Here is a 21,922-nt window from a genome sequence, read left to right on the forward strand (position 1 = left end):
GTTCACCTACAAGATATACCACAGCGCGTACCGTATTGGGGACCACTGGGAGCGAATCCCTGGCTACTCAGACTGCGCACCCTGCACAGTATGCCGGGATGCCCCCGACAACATGGACCATATCCTGACAGAGTGCGACGCACCTGCCCGTAAGATAGTCTGGCTCTTAGTCCAAGACTTATGGCTGGCAAAGAATGGCCCATGGCCGTCCCTCGACTATGGAGCCATCATCGCCCCAGGTACCCTCAAAGTTTACAAGCATCTTGAAATGCCGCGCCAGGCACGGGGGCCTAACCCGGCACCAAGTGAAGCACGACAACTCCTCCCTGGGGCCTCCCGCCTCCTCCAAATATTAGTATCGGAATCAATGCACCTGATATGGACCCTAAGGTGTGAAAGGGTTATAAGGGGGTGCACACACTCCCCGTCCAACATTGTCCGCCGCTGGACGACGGCCCTCAACTGACGGCTTAGCATAGACCGAATCATTGCAACCAAGCTGCATAGATCCTCAAAGGCCATACGACTCGTACTACGCACATGGGGAGGGACGATAGCTGACGATGACTCCCTCCCGCCCGACTGGGTCGGGCACAACGGGTTTTTAGTGGGTATTAGAACGCCACGGCCTCCTATCCAACGGAGAATCCAGGCGTACTCTCGAGTCCCACACTCCCCAGCGCAAGCTGGGGGTGCATAAAGGCATTTTTATCCCGGACCGGGTGGTTCTGAACCACCTGCTATAGCGGCGAACCGGGGCTGTACCTATTGTCAGCTGCCGGGGAGCCTATGCTTGTCCAAAAAAAAAAAGTGATGATATTAAGCGTGGATGGAGGGTCATCGTGCATCTTGGACCATAGCGACGTCGACGCAGCTGTAGGTGATCATGATCATGATGCCGCGGAAGACCGGCGTGGGAAAAGGCGGATGAACAGTCCACATGTCTTGGGCAATACGACCCCTCGAAAAAGCAATCCCACGACTTGCTGACTAAGACAAGTCAGCACTGTTGGATTTATACCCCCTTGTGGTTGCACAGGCGTCTTCCGTGTGGCCTAGCGGGTCTGCGTTGCGGCTGAGGCTTGTGGATCTGGGTTCAAATCCTGACGCCTGCATTTTTTGTTGGTTTGTACCAATGTTCTACCTACTTCCTGTATGTTTTTTCTTCGCACTGCGGAGGGGTGGTTAGGAAGTTTGGGTTAGGGTAGGTTAGGGTAAGTGGGGGGTCCGGGGGGGAACCCCCCGGTTGGTTAAGGTTCGGGTTAGGGTGAGGTGGTTAGGGTATGGTTTACAGGATATCGATAAAGGGGGGGTCCGGGGGGGAACGCCCCGGGTTGGTTAAGGTCTGGGTTTTCATATAAAATATGCTCTGGGAGTGATTTGATATGCTAGGACTGTCTCCTAGCGTCGGGAACAGTGACAGCCACGACGCTTGCCATATTTGTAGTGCTTTGTCAGCTTATTCGTGGGATTGTTATTTCGAGGGGTCGTATTGTGCAAGTTAGTCCACATCCACACCCTGCATACTTGGTCTATTGGCTTCGCCGCCTGCACTCCCCATATTGCTGAGTACTGCGCTCAAAGGAGGCTATGAACATAATAGAGAAGTGACTACGCGGCGAGTCAAAATCTCGTATTCCCTGTTGAAGTCCCGCTTAACCCTCAGTTGATAAATTATGGGGTAACATTCCCTTGTGAGTGTCTAACGAGAGGTCCTGTAAAAAACCCTGCATCATTTTCTATTATACTGGACGCGTCGCTGGTGATGCTGCAGTACTTATCTGGGGAGTAATCGATCCCCCGCCCCCGGAATAATCGATGCAGTCGCTGCCTCGGAAGCTTGGTGCACTCTCACCGGCGACCTGGTAGACATTTGGAGAAGAACATCTTGCGCCGTCGAAAATGAGGCTTCGCCTTCCTCAGTACCATCGCTAGTGAAGATCAGCCCGATCCCTGTGGTCCACCTCCATGATCTATTATTAGAGTTAAGAACCTTGGTCTCGAACGTGGTAAGTGCCACAGTTGCCTGGTACTGCCTTACTCACCAGTAACCTATGTGGCCTCTCTTTCAAATTCGTTTGCCCTGATTTCTACGGAACGAGCAAGAACAATGTCGGAGTCGTGATGACCGTGATGAAATATCTTCTCAATAATGTGACAAGCCCACACCAGCCACATCTGTGAATGCGAAGTGGGCTTCTCGACTCCGAAGACAGTCCAATTTGCCTGCATGGATCACTGATGATGACACGAGTGAAGAAGAAAGCAGATTGTCCCTACAGGCGGTGCGCGAACAATGCCGGAAGGGAATTGTGGCTACCAATCAGGACGTAGCCGCGTCCGGTGAAGTTCCAGCCCCTCCGTATAAGGTAACTCTTAATTAATCGAAGCAATGAATATGCCTCCGCAATGCATCTTAGAGGACGCGTTCCGAGGACACCATCAAACTTTCCTTTTCACTACCTTGTACTCGGTACAAGTCTGGCGATTTCACGCTGGGAGTAATGCTTCTTCTCCCTGCCACACTTCACTAAATTCAACCGCAGCAAGAACAAAGGGACGCCTGGGATGGATGGCTCTATAAAATGGGATGTCATGCCGGCTCAACCATCCATCATCTTTTGCCCTCGTCTCTTCGTCCTTGTCTCTTCAGTCCGCCCAAACCACAGCTCTTGGCTCTTTGGTTTACACCATGTCTTCTATCCTAGACACGATGTTGCCCCACACTTCTGACCTCGCGTCCTCCGATCGTCCCGAAGTTCGAGCTCTATTAGATGAGGGCATCTCCGCCGATGAGATCAATGCCATGGGGGTTGACCTGGTGTGTCGACTGAGACAGTGTATGCGACCGACATGGATACCATTTCATGATGTTGCCGATATGGTCGCGCATTGGCGCACTCATCTTTCCCACAGACAAGAATTGTAGGTGCTGCTTTACACTCATGAGTTCATAGCGCTAATCTTTGCACTTTTCCAGTGAGATTTATCGGGAGTGGGACTGGGAGGTGGTTTTCGACGAGGATTCCGAGAATAAGGGCAAACGGCGTGCTGCCACCCCAGGACCATCCGAGGAGGTAGTACGCCCAACAAACCGAAGTCGCCCCAACATCCATACGACGAATTTTGTTAGTCCTCGCCCAGTCCGCGTCCGTCGCATGGACTGGCTACACGGGCCCTTGCGTAGCAGTCCTAGGCCTCTACCAGGGCCTGCACACCCGCCTCAGTCCGTGAGGCGCTCCTTACAAATGACACCACTCTTCCAGATTTCCCAGGCTGCTACTCCGCCAACCGCGTCTCATCACCATGCGGCTTGGTCGTATCACCACATTTCTGGGACGGATATCTTGTCGGGGAACTCGTGGACATCTTCTCTCGACAACAACTATCGTTCTCTACTGGGGCGCCCTTCTGCTGTCCACGAGGACCTGGGAGCACTGGAGCAAGATTTTCGGGCTCCGTCGCCACCGTCCATCCAGGAAAACTTCACGAACGGTGCACAGCCCGCCTTAAGTGTGACAGACTTCGTGGAATTATTCAATCGGGGCTTTTACCAGCTGGACTTTCTCGATTCCGGCAATGCTCCGGACTCAGAACTCAGGGCTGATGTGGCATCTACTCGCTACATGCTGGGTACAGCAGGACCTGCCGAGCTTAGCTTCACTGGAGGAATTAACTTGGACGATCCCGCCCCCGTCATGGAGCCATGTGTCCTTGTGCCGCCGCTACAACCTGCTACGGAGGATCTCGGTCTGCCTGCGAGCGCAGCCCCCACACATGGTACTATCCGCTTTAACGAAGTAATGGCTCCGGCCGCTGGAGAGCTTGACCGCTTGGAGTCCCTGCTGCTCCTGGCTACTGATTTAGAACGCAATTTCGAAGGGATCGACGGCCCTCTGGATCAGCCGCCTACCTATGAGCCTGAATTGCACTCCACGTCGGTTTCCCTGCTCCAGAATTCCAATGACTATGTCGTTAATAAAGCCAGTCATGATTCGGACGCCGCAGGCCCACTAGCGATTGACCCCCTTCAGACGCTCCTAACAAGTGCCGACACGCCGTGTTCTTCCGATATCTCCTCGGGACACGGGTATTGGGTTTCATCCAGCCCGGAGGAAGGCTCGCTCTTAGAGACGTCGATACCTATCAGCAAATACAGCTCCCTGCATGGTTGGGATGGATCAATGGGCTCCGACCAAACTTCAGATACACGTTGAGGAGGGCTCAGTCCCTGGGGCCTGCGGGCGGGCCTCCCAAGCACCTTATAAGTGCTGTATAATGTGATTTTTCTCATCTCAGTCCTGTGTGTTTCTGTCTACATTGTTACGAACGTTGCGATATTGTTACGCCTCACTGATATGAAGGTTCTTCCATGTACTCTCTGTTCAGCCTTCTCGATCTATACGACAGCCTAACTATGATATGTATGTCCCTTCCTAATGTGGTCATAATATTACATCCACGGTCTATGCTCTATGGCAGGCCGCGAGCGAAGGCTGCGTTATAACGAGCGGAAGTCCAGTGCGAATTGAGGACACAGCATCGTCATAGAATAATCTGTGGGGCTCGCGACGGTAGTTCTAACTCACGTGAAGCCGAGGGAATGAATGAGATCGTGAGGTTCCGCAATGCAGGTTGATGGATAATTGAGTGCGCTCATTCCGGGTCCTCAAGCTTCAGGTGCCTCCATTCACCTTCTCTCGATACAACCTAAGGATGTATCCATCTACGATCTCTTCAATTACGAATAATCAGAATAATCCGAAACTTCAGGTGAAAGATATGATCAAAAATAGAGCAGAAGCCGGATTCGCGCAAAATTCAGACAGACAGAACACTGGCCAACCCAGCCCGCATCCGCACCGCACAAGACCGAGTTTCACTGCTTCACCGGTCGAACTAGTAGTGGCATCCAGTTCTTCTTCTCCGGATCCGCGAGGTCAACAGGTCGGGTCACGATCACCTGCCGTTTCCCAATCTGCTCCGGCGGAACAGCAAGGCTGAACTCCAACGCTCTGATCAGGGTGAATATAATCGCCTTCATCCTGTTGGCAGTAATTAGTGACTACACGCGATGAGAGGTGTGTGACGCACTCGACCAAGGAGAAGCGATAGCCGATGCACGCGCGCGGGCCGCCTAGAAATGTCAGGATGTTGCCCCAGATCCCGGGTACATTGTGTGCAGCCTCGGGGACAGAGTCCTTGAGCCATCGCTCTGGTCTAAAGGGCGAGTCAACATCAATACGGAAACCTTCCAAAGCAAAAGTGTGAGCGTACTTGAACTCCCCTGCATCTTCGCCCCATATCTCCTTTGAGCAGTTTATCTGCAGAATCGGGACCGCGATGGAATCACCCTTCGATATACTAGGCGTGAAGATCATGATCGGTCACGTATTAAGAACTAATAGAGTACGGACGAACGCACCGGATAACATCCTGCGTCTTCCCATAACGATCAACGAACGGCTTGCTGAGTGGGATCACGTCGTCTTTCATCGCGACGCGCGCGGTCATCGGGACGGGTGCATGGATGCGAAGCATTTCCCGTATGACCGCGTCGAGGTACGGCAGTGCGTTCAGCTCGTCCATGCTGGGTGTGTCCGTCGACACGCCCCGGAGCTCTTCGCGCAGTTTGACTTGGGCGTCCGGGGCCCGGCTGAGGGCATACAGACACCAGGTGGCGCCCGTGCTAGGATCGCGGCGTTAAGCAATAGATAATATGGAAAACATTTAGGGATAACGCACCTGCTTGTCTCATGGCCAGCGATCATGAACGTCGGCACCTCTAGAAATAATTGGCACCATCAATACACATCTCAAGTGTGCAAAAAGAAGACACTCACGAGCCAGGACCTGATCGTCGGTCAACCGCTGGTTCTCCGGAATATCTTCCGCCATATTCGCCTTCACCAGGAGACTCAGCAAATCGCGGCCCTGGAACGCCTTCTTCTCGACCTTGCCGCCTGCGCCAGTGCTCTCTCGCACAGCCCGCTTCTTCTCCTCAAGGAGCCGCCTGCCGATCCTGTCCATCGTCCTCCTGGCTTCAGCAATGCGTCTGCGCCGTTCAGTAGGCTACCAGTCACAAATTAGAGTTATACGATAAACCAGTACGGCTGTTGCCTGCGTACGATCAGGTTGGTTAACGGAATCTGGTTGAGCACGAACAGCCGGTGCCGGTTCTGGCTGCCCTGGAAGATGGTTGCGAACGCTTGGTTAAGCTCATTTGGCGTCGAGTCGGGGTTCAGCGCGTTGAAGTCGTAACCGAATCCTTGAGGAGGTCGGTTATGTCACAATGGAAGCGAGTGTGCGGCGCGACTCACCAGCCTGTCCGATGACGTCCAAGGTCATCCTGCTGAGCCAAGACAGCGCGTCGAACATTGCGGGTTCTCCGGAAGCAGGTATTTGTGCTAGCCAAATGTCTCGGAGCTGCAAGGAACACTATTGACGATACTGTGTTTATAGATTGGCTTAACTCGGGACGTACCTGGATGGCTTTCTCGAAGAAGATACTTGTCATCTCCCGGAGATGCATCGGGCCAAAAGCTGGATTCTACGGCATGTGTGAGTAAAATGGAGTATCATGCACCGTAAGGGATACGTGCCATTATGCGGCGCTGAATGTACGACATCCGTCAGCAGGCGGCTCGCCAACTCAGATGAAAGTGACATTACCTGTTGTTTGTGTTCCTCCTCTGCTGCGGTCAGAAACAATAATTGCCTGCATAGTAGGGTTTTCCATACCTTCTACAGCAAGCAAGCCTTTAAACGGCCGTCAGGAATTAGCCGTGTAAGAAAGACTCGGAGAGCCTCACCATAGCCAAAAATCTGCGCGATATTTCTACTGGCATCCTTGGGTTTCTGGTAGTCAAATGAATGGGTCAGAATATGATGTAGGGCTTTCGTATCCACAGGAACGAGCCGATCAGCCTATCCGTTAGCCCAAATGTTAGTTAACGAAGTCTATAACTTCCGAAAGTCCCCAAGCCTCACGTTCATCGCCCACTTGAACTTGAACACATGTCCGTACTGTTCCACCCATTGCTCGACCTGCACCCCCGCCTCCTGTTGCAGTATTTCCCGGATATTGCCATACAGCCAACTCGGGCTGGGCGGACCGGGGATGTTCTTCAGTGCCGAGAAGTACGGTTTGGTTACACGCTGGAGTATACTCCAGACAGTATACAGCACGAACGACGCCGCGGCCGAAAGCAAGACAGTGCCAAGCATGGTCTCGGATGGGTTAGTTGGTTAGCGATCCCAGTCGAAGGGAACTTACAGACTATATATAAAGAAATACCTGCAAGGTCGCACTGCGCAGGCTCGAAATGCCGATGACATACGCAACTCACGAATGTCACACGATTTCTACGAAACCTTCGCACTTAGTGCCATGCGTTGTTAAAAACCGACTAGTCAGCCGGTCGACGTGGCTGACGTGGCTGACATGCATAGTTACTTCGTCCCATGTAAGATGAACCGATGTATGAGGGAGGCAGATAGGTTTGGTAGTAAGAAATTGTTGCAGATGTCGAAGACTCGAAGTCCAATATCAACTTGAATATCTCAGAGAATCGCTGCAAATTCATCCGTCGGATGCAACAAGGGTGGCAAAACATTTGCAAAACAATCCAGGTTCACATCTTTCCTCTAGGAGGCGCTTTCGAGAAACTAGTAGCAATACCGTTTGCGAAGAATTTCGGGCTATAGCTAGGCACATAGCTATGATGTGCAGGCATGTAGTAGAACGAAGAGATGGGGAGAAGATGGGTTGCCCAATGCCGACTCTTGTCGCCAAATCGCTAACGCTCCTCGTCAGATGCAAATCCACGGCAAGCCTGAGAGTATACAATCGCAGAGCCGCACTGACTCGAATTGCTAGAGTACACGGAGAGCTATTGCCAGCCTACCTACAATGTACATGTTCGCCGCAGAAGCCTTACTGCGCGACACGTCCGCTCAACTTTATATTTAGCCCGTCGAGGAAGTCCGTCTCATGTGGAACATGTGATTTTGAAGTCCCGCTAGCGCAACAGCGCGATCGTGAATACAACCCCAACCCCCAAGCTCCCCAACGCAACACCCACTCGCGCAGCTGAGTTCTGCTTTGCCGCAGTCTTTGCAGCGCCGGCAGCAGTCGTAATCGGGTCGGCAGTCTGTATGAAGCTCTCCCAAGCCGCGATGGTGGCACTCGGGGCAACATACGTGCTCTGAGTCGTTCCGGAACCGTAATAGATCTCGGAGCCTCCTGGGTAGTAATCACCTGCAAGCGACGCGACCTCTCCGCCGACTACGTTCGAACCAGACTCGACCAAGCCTGTGTGGTTGTTCCCAAGAACGAACTCGCGGAGGAAGACGTACGCCTACGTGTTGCCAATCAACATATGAGGAGAGGACACGTATGCATGATATGACTTACCAGTTCAGGCTGCTGAGCGGCAACCAGATGGCCAGCGCCTTTGAAGAGGATGTACGACCAATTCCGCTCCTGATGCGCGATACCGGCAAAGTTACCCGCGTCATCATACCAGGGAGTAGACGGCTTCCTGGTGAAACCTTGAATTCCGCCAAAAGTCGTGTTCTACAGATCGCAATGTCAATACGCGGTAAGTCGGAGTCAATCAGACTTGAATACCTGAATTACAACTGGCATGGGATTTCATCAGCATTAGGACATACGTTAAGGTGTCGACGAATACGCACCTTCTGAGCCTCGATGAGCGACTAACGAGTCATCATTTCCGGAATAAATCACAACCGAGACATTCTTCGCCGTGGCGTTGGTCGCCAGATCTGTAAGGAACGCCATGGGCCTGTGGAGAACCCCAATCAGCCGGAATTTCGTCAACCACTAATCGTTTGAGCCTACTCGACACCTAGGATCAATGTGAGTCAAGGTTCTGTTACACGAGAGGCACGCTTACTAGGATCATTGCCGTCTTGCCCGCCAGTGAAGTTGTAGTAAATGCTCTCAACCCAATCCTTGCTCGTAGGGGCATGGATCGCAGCGCGAGTTCGGTTATCTGTTTAAGGAATCATGAGACATACGAGTCAAAGGAGAATACACGAGTCGCAGCTGACCATTCAGGAAAACACTACCATCCTGAGGTGCCTCTGGGCTCAACGCATCGGGGATGTCGTAGACCTATATCGATCCATAAGTCACAATCTCCTGCGCACTCCTGCGCGCAACAAACTTACGTCGAAATCCTTCCCAGCAGCTACGCCCCTTAGTCAGCAACTACCCCAGAGAGAATGACAGGGCAAGGAGAAAACGTACACCATGGGAACGTAAAATTGACTGCATAATCCAACAGCTCGTCATAAATATCACACCCATACCACGAATCGATCGTCCCGTTCGCCCGCCCGCTCAGGTCCCGCTTCTCCATCTTCCACAGTTCGCGCCGCAGCTCTCTGTCGCGCTTATGCAGGCTCTTGCTCTCGCTTGCGGCATACCGCTCCTTGACGACCTCCAGGAGACTTTGTCGGCCGAGACGGCCGGACTTGGTACGCATGGGAGAGCCCTCGTACGCGCCCTGAGTATAGTTGAGCGTTGGGAAGTGACCGTTCTGCGGGTATGTCAGATTAAGGTCGTAGCCGCATAAGTGTTCCCTGCGAGTATGCTGTTAGTGAGGCGCCGCTGATAGCCGATCCATAAAATACAACGTACTGTTCTTTGAAGTACTGATACACCTCCGGGTCATAACCGATAAGTTGCGGATACGTCTCGATCGTCGTGACCTAGTAACTCGATACGTAGGTAAAGGCTCAGCACAGGAAACGTAGGAATGGCGCACAGTCGGAAGGAGCTCGAACACCACCCCACTCCCGATTGTTCCGTCGCCAATAGCAATCTTGGCCAGCTTCACTGGAGGATTCTCCATGTTGAAGTACGTCTTCGTGATGTAGGGCTGAGAAGAGATACTCGCTCGCAATCAATCTTACCGTTGAATGAGTGAATGAGGCTCACTATGTACGTCCCGCAGTAACTCTCGCCCGTGAGGTACAGAGGCCGGGTGGCAAGACTCGGGAAGACCTTTACCAAGTTCTCGAGAAACCCAAACTAGGGCAAAGTAATGATAGATCAGTATGGTGACGATCTAATACTCCATGAATACACCCACAAAGTCGACACCCATCTGATCCTCGTCAGCAACTATGCAGTAAGACCATCTTAACCACAATGCCGAGAATATGACTGGAATCCACGTACCCCAGGCTCCGTAGTCCACAGTCGAATACCCGGTTCCACTGTCCAGATGCTATCTGAGCGAACAAAGGATACAGAGGATGCAAGGAAATGCTCACACTGGCTGGTCTATCCACACGTAGTCAGCGAGCGTATCCCAGCTGTAATTGTTCGCATAGGCCGAATAGTCGTTCGCAATGTGAATAGGCCCGTTCTACACCTCCTGTGAGGTCCTATTCCCCTTCCAAATAAGTTGCACTCACCTCAATTAGCAGGCCGATCAGACTGGAACTTCCGGGTCTATCCCAGTAACGGAAATTATGAATGTCCCGCGCTCTGCCAAAAGTCAAACTGCGCACCCTCCGTTCAGCCAGATGCCCCACGGGACGTCGCTGTTCTCTCCCGCCGCCGCAGTCAGCGAGCCATTCGTTTTCTCGAACGCCCAGAAGAACAGCGTGTTATTCGGGTGTCCCGCCCGCTGCACGCCGATGTTCCCCGCCCAGTTCCTCCCGAGAGTCCAAGTGACGTTCGGGGGCTGCTCAGTAACCTGGAAGTCTAACGCCGCCACAAATTGTCAGACTCGCGTTAGTAGAACACCTGACGAACCACCAACTGCACTTACAATCCTGCCACTCCGGGCTGTAGTCACCGGAGGGGATCCCGGTGTAGTTGTGCGGATACCCGACGCCGTTCGGATACTGCTCCTGCGCCTGCACGACACTCGCGAGGACAGCGCCCAACGCAACGCACAGACCTATCATGGCGGTGGGTCAAAAGGCACCAGAGAGTCTTCAGGGACGCCTTATGTACCCTCGGGGAGGTGCTATGCAGACGGATTCCCCGAGTGATGCGCCGGCATGTCAAGGGCCGCTGAGAGAGCACAATGCGACCTACCCAACAAGGCGGAATATTAATGCCACGCAATTGTTCATCACGTACATTGCCGTCAGCTGGATATAGAGCAGGCGTGGGCGTTATAGATGTGGTCAATAGGGGTAATTGCTGTTTCGACGCACGCGGTTACCGCAGTAAGCCCGGCCGACGGGAAGAAGCTTGAGCTCGGAACCGAATAACCCGTAGCTCGAGAACGCCAACTAATTGTCGGTCTGTCTTTCAAGACAGTACTGAAATTGAAGATGTTGTCCTAAGTCTATCTAGTCTGCACTGAGAGACCCACGAGAGGACGAGAGGCTCTTGTGGCTTCGCGGGTTGAAACGCGCGCTCGGCAAAGTCGGTCAGGTCGGGCAGCACCATCGCTCGTCTAGTAATTGCTCTGTGCTTGGTTGGGAAGTACATTCATAGATTCAAGTACCCCATATAAGGCCGATAAGTATGGGGTGTTGGTGGCCTTTGGGGTAGCATATTCATACACGGCGGCGAAGGTGAGGCACAGGAGATGGTCGGCGAGGAGAAGGGGGATTTGACTTGGATACGGCAGTCTCTCTTATAAGTATGAGAGACGGGCTGCGTGTGTCAGAGGGGTATAAGTACGTCGACTTCTCCCGATCCAGTAAAGGGAGCCCCATAAATGGTAGGTAAGTCCTTTTGGTCACGGTGCCAGGAGGTGTGCGTCGAGACCCCTGACTGCCGCTGCTGCCTCCAGCTAATTCGGGCTCTCTTACCTAGTTCTCTACCGGCTCGTTGTCTGAGCCTTGTCCCTTTCCGCCGTTTGATCTCCTTCTGCCATACAACTGTTGGAAAATGGCCGCACGTCCCGATGGCCGCAAGGCAGAAGACCTCCGTCCTGTCCACGTTGTCTACGAGGGGTTGGATCGGTCGGACGGGTCAGCGCAATTCTCTTTCGGTGGGACATCTTGTCGGGCACTCAAGATTCGTGTCTAAATCGTATCTACTCAGGCAAGTCCACGCCGACTCTAACGTCAGTGTCAGGACCCATAGAACCTCGACCACAGTCTGAACATCCGTCCTACACATCTCTGGAAATCTACGTGCGCCCCCTCCACTCCCTGCCGTCGACCCAAGCTCGCCATGTCGCGTCCGTGCTCAAAACCATCTTCTCCCAAACGATCCTGCTTAACCAACACCCGAGGACTCTAGTTCAGATGGTCGTCCAGGCGCTCTCGGTGAGCGAGGTCGTTGGCAAATCCGGCGTCGGGGCGGGCACGGCGGGCGTCTTTGGGCCGGGGACGATAGCCAGCATGGTGAACAGCGCGAGCTTAGCATTGATCAACGCTGGCAGCATCCCTCTGCGCGGTGTCGTATGCGCCGTATCCGTCGGCCGCTTGACCCGGCCGTCTCCATCCAATGCTGCGTCTACATCTCCCCTGATTCTGGATCCCTCCCCGGAAGAAATACCGCACCTCACTGCGCAAGGTGTCTTTGCCTTTCTGTTCTCTTCTGCTCTGCCTGCCTCGTCGAGGGCCCCGTCGTCTGGCTCGCCGCCGCCGAGCGAGTTGATATGGAGCAACTGGTCTAGCACCAACCTTGGGATGACGAAGGTTGGGGACGGAGAACTCCAGGAGCTGGGTCGGGCACACGAGATGGCCAGGGAGGGTGCGATTCGGGTTTGGTGGGAGATGAGGAGGAGCGTACCTGAGATGGAGGCGGGAGCAGCGAGGTCGAAGCGGGCTGCAGCTGAGCCTGCAGGTCAAGCGGGCGGGGCTGGTTCCGGAGAAGAGTCAGATAGTGACGATGATGAGGAAAGGATGGAAATTTAGGTCGGACTTGGAGTAAGCGGCAGGCATTTTACTGTATATGACCTCATTCATGCTGCGATCTGCCAATCAAGGGCCGTTAGGTTTCTATTGTATATCTGTTATAGCGTGGCGCATTACTGAAGATATTCCATGGCAGACCCTCATCTGATGATCTTTGTGGGCCTTGAAGCTGTCACTCAAGACGACTGCACGGTGCGCGGTCAGATGGGACGGGCCAGACTCAAACGGTTGGAAGTAGTCTATCCACCCGCTATATGCGTGCAGTCCGAACAGCAAGGACCAGAGTAAGCCGGAGTAGTGAGACACCGATGACCATGCAATCTTCAGCATGTACGGTATCCGCCTCTCAGGGCAAAATCTGATGCCGCACGACGTACCCGCTAGGTTCGCCGTCGACTGGGATTCCCTACTGTCAGCCCTCACGCTTCCAGGATCTTGGGACGCTGGTACGCATATGCGGCTGACGAACAGGATGGCAGAAAACTGCGCGATGCCGTCACGGCGATACTGACAAGCAGCCGGGGTGGGGGTGGGGGGGTATCGGGTGCCCACGTACAGTAGGTCCTTGCCGCGGACAAGACCTGGGAAGTAGCAAGGCTCGCAAAAATGGAGCATCGTATCATGGGGAGTATTGTTCGGCAGACGATGCTGAATGGCGTTGGATTCGGACCAGCTCACCACCACCCGTGAGCGTATACATATCCGGCATCCCCTCAGAGATTCTGAAGCGACATCCTTTCATTCGGGTTCAGCTCATCGCTGTTGGCTGAACGATAAATCTAGCTGAAGGTCTGTCCTCCCATTCTGGTGGCATCGAACGAGGCCTCGTCGGCGGGAAGCCTACGAGGATACGGCGCACATTGTGACCTGCGTAGGCCGTAGCTGATCCTTTGCTTCTATGATCATGATGTGTCTCCCGAGGCTACACCGTTCAAAACATGAGTAATCGCACACTCGTCAATGATGTTCTCAAGAGTTAGATGTGAGGCCCTTTATGCGCGTCAGCGACATAGCTTTTGGGACGAGCCGGCAACTGTCTAGGCCTAGCTTCGTGCTCCTGTCTGGCCTTGTTTTATCTATCATTGTGCTGCAGTAGGAGACAATCAATAACATTCGGTAGACGGTGTATCGATACGTGACGCTATCGGCCACATTTACGCTTTTTGGGATACGATAGCGGTAATTACAGAAAAAATCCATGTACCTTCTGGCGGTGTAATTCTGTAGTTAGAAGTAATAAAGACACTATGCGCACCGTATGACCCTTCAGACATGGGTTTCATCGCGCTGTGGACAAAGTGTGGCGGTGGCGCTAAAGAGGGATTTGAATCGGAGCTTCAACATCAGACGCGCGCCCACATTGGACCTTGGCGCCCGTCTCTGACGCCCACAAACGCGACGCGCACCCTTCAGCGCTCGTCGACCATGCGTAAAAGACGAGGCTCAAGGTTCGCCTCGCTGTGATGCTCTCCACAACGCGTGTTAACAAGTATAAAAGCCCAGAGCAATTTCCCGACTTTCTTTCGCGCCTCCGTAGCAACAACGACCACTCACTTGAATCCTTGACCGACGTACTGGCTCTGGCTGAATTTACGGTGAGTCGGTCTATTGGCGCTCGTTACTCCCTATCACAAGGATGCTGGCACAATGGAGGCCCACGTCTGTTGTGAACAAGCTCTTTCTCTGAAGTTGTTCTCGATTCCGTTGTCTCTATGCTTGACCTCCTAAGCTGGGATTCCCGCGCCCTGTGGCTCAACTGTATGTTCTTCTGTCTTGCCGGTTGATTCGGTCTCTATCAGGGCAATAGCTATCAAATCGTCAAGAGTGTTACGCTATCTCTTGTCATACAGAGCTCGGCTTAGATGCAGCCACTTGCGCTTCGAAGCTCCAGTGGTATCGTCTAGACGTTCTCTTCATTGACAATTTCTAAGAACACGTTCCCATGAACCTTGCGTATGTCTTCGATTGTCATTTCGTAGTGTTTCAAATCTGCCTGGCTGACCTCCATGCCGGCTCTTTGGGACCTGGCGATATTCAGTCCGACATGACAGTGGAAAGGCTCCTTCCCCGACTTAGGGCCGTCCTACTACAGCGTTTCATCGCGGTCAAGCTCTAGGGATCGGATTCCGACAGACGACTTGCTATGAAATTAATGGATGTCGGACCTACGGCCGGTCGAAGACTCGTCCCTCTGACACCCTGTATGCTCCATTTCGATGATTATTACCTGTCCTTTCGATGCACCCAATCTCTCCAGAAGTCCGGGTTCGCGTTCTAGAAGCAGGATCTTCCTGGTAGTTGGTCTGCCCTTGTACGATTCGCCCGTGCCGGGTCGTCCAGGTTTCGCGGGCGGAGCAAAGGAAGTTATCTGTCCACGGTTCAGCCATCTGTTTCAGGTTGCCCTTCTGCGTTCAGAAGGTACTTACCTGGGTTAGCCAAGGGTGCTTGGTCCCCAGCGCGTGTGTTTGCGGCTGTATTACAGTCATCCTGAATTACCCTTGATTGCTAGAGTGTACAGAGCATATTTTTTCCCTTCTGATCTCGGTCGCCAGGTGCCTAGGTACGTGTCGTCATGTCGATGATTATGCCTTCACAGGAAGATGCTGACCATTGAATAATTCCATTTCGTGTTTCAGGTTGCGCACGGAACTATCCACCGCGGCGTTTTTCAGTTTTACTTTGCTTTCACGCAGCTACTCTGTTCCAGGTACCGACTAGTCGGGCGAATAAGCCGTCCACGTTGACTTCTTGCAGCTCAAACCTCTTCGCAGCAACATGATCTCCGTACACTCCGTTCAGACGTATGCTATTAGACACCCATTCCGCGACCATGGAGATGCTTCCCCAGTCCCGTGCCAAAATTCGTCATTCTCTGATCGTTATCCATGTTCGTCGATGGCGTCTATGCTTTAGAACGCTGCCCGACGTCGCCGCCTTCTTCACGCGTGTGATAGAAGTTACCCATGCAGGTTATGTTTGTGGGCTTATACTTCCACAGTCATTTTCTGCAATGAAAAGCGCAAGGCAAGCAGGAGGCTCCATCGCGCTGCTTCGATCATAGTCCAGTACAATATGAACCTCTAGACTGGAGCGAAGAGGCGGTGACTAGAGCTGGTAGCGTCAGGGTCCATGTGAGTGGCAATTATACCCTGTTCAGCGGTTTGATGATGAGTTCCACAATCATCGGCTCTAGTAGACTTGTCCATGGCCGGATGACAAGAGCTTAGGTAAGTTCAGCATTCAGCGCTCTACCCATCGATGAGCCAGGATGCCGTCCTCCGGTAGATGCCCGCTGATTTTCCTCTATACTTTCGAGAAAGGTGGTGCGTCGCTCCCCACGCATTATCACCGTCTTCTGCAGGACGCAGTAGGACGTCCTCGGTCCATTGCGCCACATGTCCGCTATCCGATGGGACATAGTCCTCCCGAATGTGCTGTCCTTTGCACGATAAACGTAAGCGATGGAGACGAGAGGCTTGCGAGGTCGTGGATGGACCTTGTACTTCCGATACTGAGGGTCTGAAAATATTATTACGCAAGACAAACCTGGATCAACAACTCGTCGGGGATTTTCCTGCTCCGAATTACAAGCATGTGAACATTGGCAGAACAAGGGCCGTCTCGCGTGGTTACGTATCTTCTCTTCCATTCTCATCAGCCCAGGTGCGTGCGTATACCTCATCGGGCCTCGTTCCTGCGGCACATCAGCTGACGCATTATATTCTCGTCATCAATTACCAGTATGCTAGCCTATCGTAAGCCCAATACAGCGGGTGCCCGGTATCCCCTGGGAAACAGAACACTCTCTATCGAAGAGAACCGGCCCAGTACCCAGAATACATACCGAACTATTTACAAATAAACAAGCTACGGTGTCGAGGGATGGGAGTGGGGTACGAAAATAATGTGAGTAATGAGTTATCGGGAGAGACGAAGAAGAGAATATCGCCAGAAACTGATACAGTGCGGAGTATGCTCCGAAATAATGATACATCCAGAACTAGAGTGTCGAGGCGCCTTCGAGCGTGTATGGAGGAAAATACAGAGGCGGATAAGATGGTGGTGGGTGGCAGAGGTTGGGTTGCCGGAGGCGAATCAATATGCTGGGACCGCGTACGCCAACATGTCCATGTTCGAACGCATGAGTACCGATTTCTGGTCCTGGGGTATATAGTGCTCCTTCGGGAGCTGGGTATACCCATGCGGGAAGTAAGGTGCGCCGTTGGCTTGAGGCGCATTACTGAACTCGCTAGGGACATCGTAATATTGCTGCTGCTGCATTTGCAAGTTGTCGAACGACGGCATAGCAGCGTGCACGGGGTAAGGTATAGCGTACGATGTGCAGTCATAGGCGCCAAGGGGCGATAGCGTGTCGACGGGCGATGTTGGCTCGCAGGGACTCGACTGCGTCGCGGAGTAGCAATGGGGCGTGCCGGGGACACTCGAGACAGGTGAGGGCACGGACGACCACGAGTTGACGAAACTGGTGTCGATCGTCAACGAGCCCTGGTCGTACTGCGCCGGGCATGGCAACACGTGGGAGGGTTGCGGGCTGAACGGTATCAGGTTCTCAAATCCTGGAGCTTCAACGAGAGGATCGCACGATGGATCGGGTGCGGCGACGGTTTCGGTCCAAGTGAATGGGGCGAAATTCTGCAGAAAGTGGAAGTGAGCATCAGCGCCTCATGACTTACAGTGCTAGGGACATCACTCACAAACGAAGGCTCGGTACTCGAAGTGAACGTGAAGCCTGTAGAAGGAGCGTGTTGATAGCCATCGTAATACGTGTCGGCCTCCGAATATGCATCGGATCCCAGCGGCGAAGGTGCGTCGCTGTCGTAGTACCCGGGCGTCGGCGAGGGGTTGCGCGTAGGCTGCGTGCTGCAGGCGCGCAGCGCCCGGGGCTTGCAGTCCGGACTCGAGGGAACAAGGAAGTCTGACTGCTTCGAGTGGTCCGTATCTGGCGCGGGGGCAGAGGATGATCGTCGGTAGGCGCGGGCGGTGAGGGGGGCTTCGAAACGCGTGATGATCTGAGGTACGTGGTGTTGATCGAACTCGCGGATGGCACGATCCAGTTCCTCTCCCTTCTTGCCTTGCACCAGCAGCTCGGCGATCTTCTCGCAGCGCTTGATGTCCTTCGGACCCACCTCCCTTACTTTCCGTTTCTCAGTCGGCCCTTTGGCCTTCGTATGCAGCGGTCTAAAGGCATACTCAGGCCACTTGCGCTTGTGCTCGTCCAGTGCAGCCTTGGCTTTCGCGTGCCACACTTGCCTCTCCTCGTGTGGCAAGTTCTGCCAGGTCAGTCCGATTATCTTCGACAACGTACTGTGGTTGGTCTCGACGTCGGAAGAGACGTGCTGACTCTTGATAAAGGCAGAACGGAAGAGGATGAAGGCGTTGGGCGGACGAGGGATGTGATTATCGGGCTTCTTCTTCGTGTGAGTTGCACGACGAGAGGCGGCGCAATCAGGAGCCGGGAATAAGGTCGACTCGGGAGGGTCCTCCAGAGGAGGGGGCTCGTTGAAGGTGCAGGGGGTGAGGTTGGGCGCGAAAGCGATAGCCTGAGGGCCGGATGGCTCGACCGGTGTAGTCCAGGTGAGCTGTACACCTTCGAGAGGGTCAGAACGCGTCCCTGCTAAGTCAGTTCTGCGGGTGGCATCGTACCGTCTCCTTCATGGCGCCTCGATTTCTTGGTCCTTTCCGCAGGCATGTTCGCTGAAGTCGCAGCAGAAGCTAGTGTGGCGGAGAGGACGGCACCAGGTCTGAAGGATATTTGGGAGGTAACGCAGAACGTGGATATCGCGAAGAGGGCCTAAAAGCGAACATTACATACTGCTTTATACAGGGTTCCCGTGTACGGGTATCGGGAACTGGGGTACATCTAGATATTGAATTTGAGTACCGATTTTGGGTCTCGATACCACCCGAGATAGTGGATACTGGTCATTCTATTCGCGGCGCTTGCCGACACGTATCCTAGTCATCAGACACGCGCTATTATGACGGCAATCCAGTACCACTTTAGGCAGTCAAGGTCCTCAGCGAAGGCTCGAGGCAGCCGGACGGCGACTTTGCGCGGCAAGAATTCACTTTATTCGTTTATGGGCATTGCGTACTTGCTCTCCGTCCAGTTCCGTTCTGAGTCCCCCAGGGTCCAGGGCCTCCCGGCAGTAGTCTCGCAGCAAGCGACAGTAAATTTTCAAGCTATTATGTTTTCGACTATGGAAGTGGGTCCTCCTAGCGAGCAGCAGTAAGCAACTCGACAGTCTCATATCGGTGTTCGGGCCTAACGAAAGTCTGAGCAAGATACACTAAGAGCCTTTGGTTCCGTTCGCCGGACGGTAGACGGCTTAGATAAGCGGAAGTCTAGTATGAGCACCCCATGATTCGTTATCAGCAGTCCAGGTTGCGGAAGCATATGCATATGATAACTTCCTTGTATGGCGCGCGTTGTTCGAAGAAATGCGACACAACCAGCCAACCAAGAGCTGGCCCGGAAACCTACGTGAGCAGGGTATCCGGCCGGTCATGGATCCGCTGTACTGCGCTGTCCCCGAGGTCATATGGCCTGTGGTGGGGTCCCCCTCCCTCGTACGGAATTATCGGTACTACTGCAGTTTGGTCCCCCCCCTCCGTCAAGTCAGATAAGCTGAGTCGTAGACCATACCGATCTCGTCCAGCCCGAACGTTTGTGCAGGAGACCAAGTACCGCATGTGAATCCCTCGGTGCTAGACGCGGCTGGTTAGACTTTGCACGATCTCGATCAGCTGGTGGCGCAAGATCGGCCAGGATGATAAGTGCTAACACCCATCGCTGTACCCGGACAAGACCTTCCTCACCTAGACAAGGACATATCATGACAACAGCTCCTAACTTCCAGATCTCTGTAAGAAGGTGTAAGAGACCATGGTCCCGCTCGCAGCGATCTCCACCATGGCATCATCCCTCTGAAGGACTAGGTGCCGGTTGCCTTCCGTCACGCAGGCCTCCACTTTTTCCGACAGGCGATGACATTGCAGCAGCCAGCATATTCATCGGAGTTCTGCATTGCCCGGGTCGTCAAGGCTTGCAGTTTGCATTCATAGGGTGATTGGATATCTCTACCGGTTACCCGCGACGTTGTGAACTCGATCCATTTCCGCCGCGTAGGGTAAATTGGGAAATGACGACCTCAATATGCCAGTGCGACGCTGGGTAAGGGTCTCCATCTCCCGTATAATTTAATCAGAATATTCCGCCGGCACCGCCTGACTAGAGGTGAGAGGTCATTTCCTTGGGTATCCAATTGGATCATCACTGAGCGGACCGCCCCCGGGGTATACGTATACCAGTCCCATGCCCCTGATTAATAGCAAATTTCTACGATTTCTAGACCGCTGCTTGTGTCTCCCCGCCAACGACGACAACGCGTACGAGCGAGCTATCTTTCCCCCGACACGCCACAACGGAGTAAGCGTAGGCTATGTCAACTCATATTAAATTATGGAGGCATAGGCGAGCGAATAGACGGTGTATGTCGATGATAAAAATGCAAGGAGGACTGATGACCCCGGTACCACGTGCGAGAGTATGATCGTCCTTGCCTCGAGGCGCCGCACCTTCTAATTCAGACCAAGTTCCGGGCGTCCCTGGGCTAGGAACGTGTACAGATACTTGTACCACTACTGGGTTGGGTATACATCTCTTGCGAAATACAAGTGCGCAGTTGCTTTGCGGTTCAGAGCGACGACGCAAGCCATTCTCTGGTAACCTAACCACTTACATGACGCTGGAAGAGTAGGGCTCACCTATCGTCGTCTCTGCTTCGAGATCATTTGAGTTTCCATACCGCAGGGACGGTCTAGAAGAATCATGACATTCCCCAGGGTGCGAAAGGCACACTGACATCAGGTTGCTCCAGGTTCTCCTACGTACCGCGCTACCTCGGACATTGGCTGTGTAATTAAAACATGGCCAGAACAACCGCAGCGGTGAGCATATGAGAAGGCAGACTTATCGTGCGCCACGGCACATTAAGTCTGGTATAGCAGGATTTCCGGAATAATATTCATTGGCACCCGCCGAGAAGGACGAGATCGTATCCGAGCTCGATCCGCAGAATTCAGACGACACGTAGCCAGGGGATCCAACGCTTCATGCGAGTCTTGTCTTGCTTCCCTTCGCGCTGTCGTATGGGAATGGTCCGTATCAACGGCCGAGGACAAATATTCAAGATCGAGCCTTCCCTAAGACGCTAAGATGTGAAGAGAGGGTGCACCGCCCGCGATAACCACCGGGACTGTGGAGAGGCCCACGACCAGGATACGCTATCAGAGGCAACGTCTGCGAATGGAGACAGGATCGATCACAGGGGGCGTAGGCACGCCGTTAACTCTACAAGAATCAGGGCCACATCACTTCTTGGAATGGAACGCCCCGATGAGCCGTGTCACCAGAAAATCGGGAATACGCGGATAGAACCGTAGGGCATCCAGGAAGTGAACAACAGCAGGGCCCGAGATGGCCGACGAGAGCAATAACCTGGAGGGAAGTGCGAAACTAGCGAGCGATAGACATCCTATCCATGCTGACGGTGCCAGCTCCCGGACAGAAGACAGAAACACCCAACATACGTACACTACGAACTTTAGCGCTCGTCGCGGCTGACAAAGTCTCCCTAGCATCAGAGTCGGCTCCCAAAGCGCAGGCATAAACGTGAGCAGCCCAAGCCGCGTCAGGTAGAGCTCACTGCTCGTGGCAATGGAGGGAGCAAGAAAAAGCACTCGATAAAGCGATGAAAATCGGATGAATGCTCCAGGTCGCTCAGTCAATGATCATTCTCCCCAAGGCAAGCCTCGGAGGACGGCTATCCTGCATCGGGAACATTGCTCACGTCGCTCGCCCAACCAATCCCCAGTAGCTGCTGGCATCTACCCTGTCGATAGACAGAGAGCCGAGGGTACCTCGAAACCGATGCCATCGCCGCGTTCGTCCTTCTATCGTGGTAAGGGCCTGATGCCTGGTAGGGCTAGCCAACATGATACCGCAAGTTCAGATTCTACCAGGACTCGCGGC

The 21,922-nt window shown here is 53.5% G+C and overlaps 5 protein-coding genes across 5 annotated transcripts; 2 read left to right on the plus strand and 3 right to left on the minus strand.

The window, feature by feature from the left end:
* Positions 1-2,692: 2,692 nt before the first annotated feature.
* On the plus strand, positions 2,693-4,217 carry GLOTRDRAFT_132539 (uncharacterized protein; the record flags this gene model as incomplete). Its single annotated transcript, XM_007871439.1, has 2 exons — positions 2,693-2,925; positions 2,981-4,217. The coding sequence occupies 2 exons, from the start codon at positions 2,693-2,695 to the stop codon at positions 4,215-4,217; spliced, it is 1,470 nt and encodes a 489-aa protein (XP_007869630.1).
* Positions 4,218-4,654: 437 nt separating this feature from the next.
* Positions 4,655-7,227, minus strand: GLOTRDRAFT_65293 (cytochrome P450; the record flags this gene model as incomplete). Its single annotated transcript, XM_007871440.1, has 14 exons — positions 4,655-5,045; positions 5,095-5,220; positions 5,278-5,364; positions 5,426-5,689; positions 5,746-5,785; positions 5,844-6,072; positions 6,129-6,268; positions 6,321-6,426; positions 6,485-6,550; positions 6,603-6,614; positions 6,673-6,692; positions 6,742-6,759; positions 6,813-6,927; positions 6,991-7,227. 14 exons carry the CDS (start codon positions 7,225-7,227, stop codon positions 4,880-4,882), a joined length of 1,626 nt encoding a protein of 541 aa, XP_007869631.1. The 3' UTR covers positions 4,655-4,879.
* Positions 7,228-7,845: 618 nt separating this feature from the next.
* GLOTRDRAFT_122955 (alpha/beta-hydrolase) lies at positions 7,846-10,950 on the minus strand (the record flags this gene model as incomplete). The annotated part of the gene is made up of 18 exons (XM_007871441.1): positions 7,846-8,360; positions 8,417-8,578; positions 8,633-8,643; positions 8,701-8,810; positions 8,867-8,873; positions 8,922-9,020; positions 9,079-9,142; positions 9,199-9,218; positions 9,278-9,612; positions 9,671-9,741; positions 9,798-9,911; positions 9,971-10,063; positions 10,125-10,156; positions 10,214-10,251; positions 10,309-10,403; positions 10,453-10,489; positions 10,549-10,744; positions 10,812-10,950. 18 exons carry the CDS (start codon positions 10,948-10,950, stop codon positions 8,022-8,024), a joined length of 1,962 nt encoding a protein of 653 aa, XP_007869632.1. The 3' UTR covers positions 7,846-8,021.
* Positions 10,951-11,885: 935 nt separating this feature from the next.
* On the plus strand, positions 11,886-13,018 carry GLOTRDRAFT_65299 (uncharacterized protein). Its single transcript, XM_007871442.1, has 2 exons — positions 11,886-11,993; positions 12,047-13,018. Exons 1-2 carry the CDS (start codon positions 11,891-11,893, stop codon positions 12,865-12,867), a joined length of 924 nt encoding a protein of 307 aa, XP_007869633.1. The 5' UTR covers positions 11,886-11,890; the 3' UTR covers positions 12,868-13,018.
* A 3,668-nt stretch (positions 13,019-16,686) lies between these two features.
* On the minus strand, positions 16,687-18,654 carry GLOTRDRAFT_140738 (uncharacterized protein). The gene is made up of 3 exons (XM_007871443.1): positions 18,532-18,654; positions 17,583-18,475; positions 16,687-17,520 (listed from the first exon to the last, which is right to left on the minus strand). The coding sequence occupies exons 1-3, from the start codon at positions 18,575-18,577 to the stop codon at positions 16,963-16,965; spliced, it is 1,497 nt and encodes a 498-aa protein (XP_007869634.1). The 5' UTR covers positions 18,578-18,654; the 3' UTR covers positions 16,687-16,962.
* Between the last annotated feature and the right edge of the window lie 3,268 nt (positions 18,655-21,922).

The sequence above is a fragment of the Gloeophyllum trabeum genome (genome assembly GCF_000344685.1).
Source record: "Gloeophyllum trabeum ATCC 11539 unplaced genomic scaffold GLOTRscaffold_00014, whole genome shotgun sequence".
Lineage (NCBI taxonomy): Eukaryota > Fungi > Basidiomycota > Agaricomycetes > Gloeophyllales > Gloeophyllaceae > Gloeophyllum > Gloeophyllum trabeum.